The 1,009-nt window shown below is 52.1% G+C and overlaps 1 protein-coding gene across 1 annotated transcript in view; it reads right to left on the reverse strand.

The window, feature by feature from the left end:
- The window catches only part of VDBG_04147 (conserved hypothetical protein), a gene marked incomplete at both ends in the record, with an annotated part of 1,986 nt that overhangs the window by 713 nt on the left and 264 nt on the right, over positions 1-1,009 (reverse strand). Inside the window, 2 exons of the mRNA XM_003006148.1 lie at positions 132-555; positions 617-906. Coding sequence (XP_003006194.1) covers positions 132-555; positions 617-906 — 714 coding nt within the window. The remainder of the gene's footprint in view (positions 1-131; positions 556-616; positions 907-1,009) is intronic.

Below are 1,009 nucleotides of genomic sequence, written 5' to 3' on the forward strand. Positions count from 1 at the left end.
CGCATCGAATGACCTCGTTATACCATCCCTGTTCAAGAATTTTCCGAAAAGAATATTATCCATGACAGTCGCATTCTGAATCCTCGCGTACTGAGGGCAAAAAGCTCTTGACGCGCCCAAGACGACCTCACCTGACGTTTTCCTCATGTCGCCTACCAATGCAGCGAGAAGAGAGCTTTTACCACTGCCCACAGTCCCAATGACCGCAACCAGCTCATTGCGGTGGATCTGAAAGTCCATGCCTTGCAGCTTGAATGGCTCTCGCTCTTCTTCGATAAGAGTGCTGCCACCTGAACTGTCGCCAGCAGACGGTGGCCGCTGTCCAGATTTCTCAGTCTCGCTCATCGTTTTGGTGTCGTTGGCACCTTTCGTGGCATCGGCACCCTTGTCGGCGTCTTGAGTAGGCGTCCTCTCCCAGGTAAAATCAGCGGCATGCATCTCTAGAGCATGCTTGCCGTCAGGCTTCCGCACAAACATCCTCCTCTTGTTCTTCCGCGAGCAGAAATTCTTGAATACGCTTGACGGATGACCATGCATCGACGACTTGCCCAAGAACTAGAGGTAGCAGGTTCAGGGGCATTCTCAGTCCATTGAAGAGCGCCAAAGAGGAGAAAACCTCGGCAGGGTTCATGTTATTGTTCGTGAGAGAGTATGTGATAAACGCCAACATGGAAGCGAAGATGGGCAATGACATGCTGACGGCGTTGATTGCGTTTCGGATCGCCAGGAGGATCTGGATGCTGTAGATCTCGCGCTTGCGAATCTCCTTGAGACGATCGAGGAACGCGGTCTCCCAGCCAAAGTACTTGACAAACCGAACCGAGGACAGCACTTCCTGAGTCAGACTGACTCGCTGATCGGTAATTTTGTTGATGGCCTTGCGCCTTCTGAAGAGGCTTCTGATGGCTCTGGTGAGGAGAGGAATGCCGATGACCAGAAGTGCGAAGCCAGCCAATGCGCTGTAACTCAGATTTACGACCAGGAGAGCCAAGGTGATGAGAATGGATAT

The sequence above is a fragment of the Verticillium alfalfae genome, genomic scaffold (genome assembly GCF_000150825.1).
Source record: "Verticillium alfalfae VaMs.102 supercont1.4 genomic scaffold, whole genome shotgun sequence".
NCBI lineage: Eukaryota > Fungi > Ascomycota > Sordariomycetes > Glomerellales > Plectosphaerellaceae > Verticillium > Verticillium alfalfae.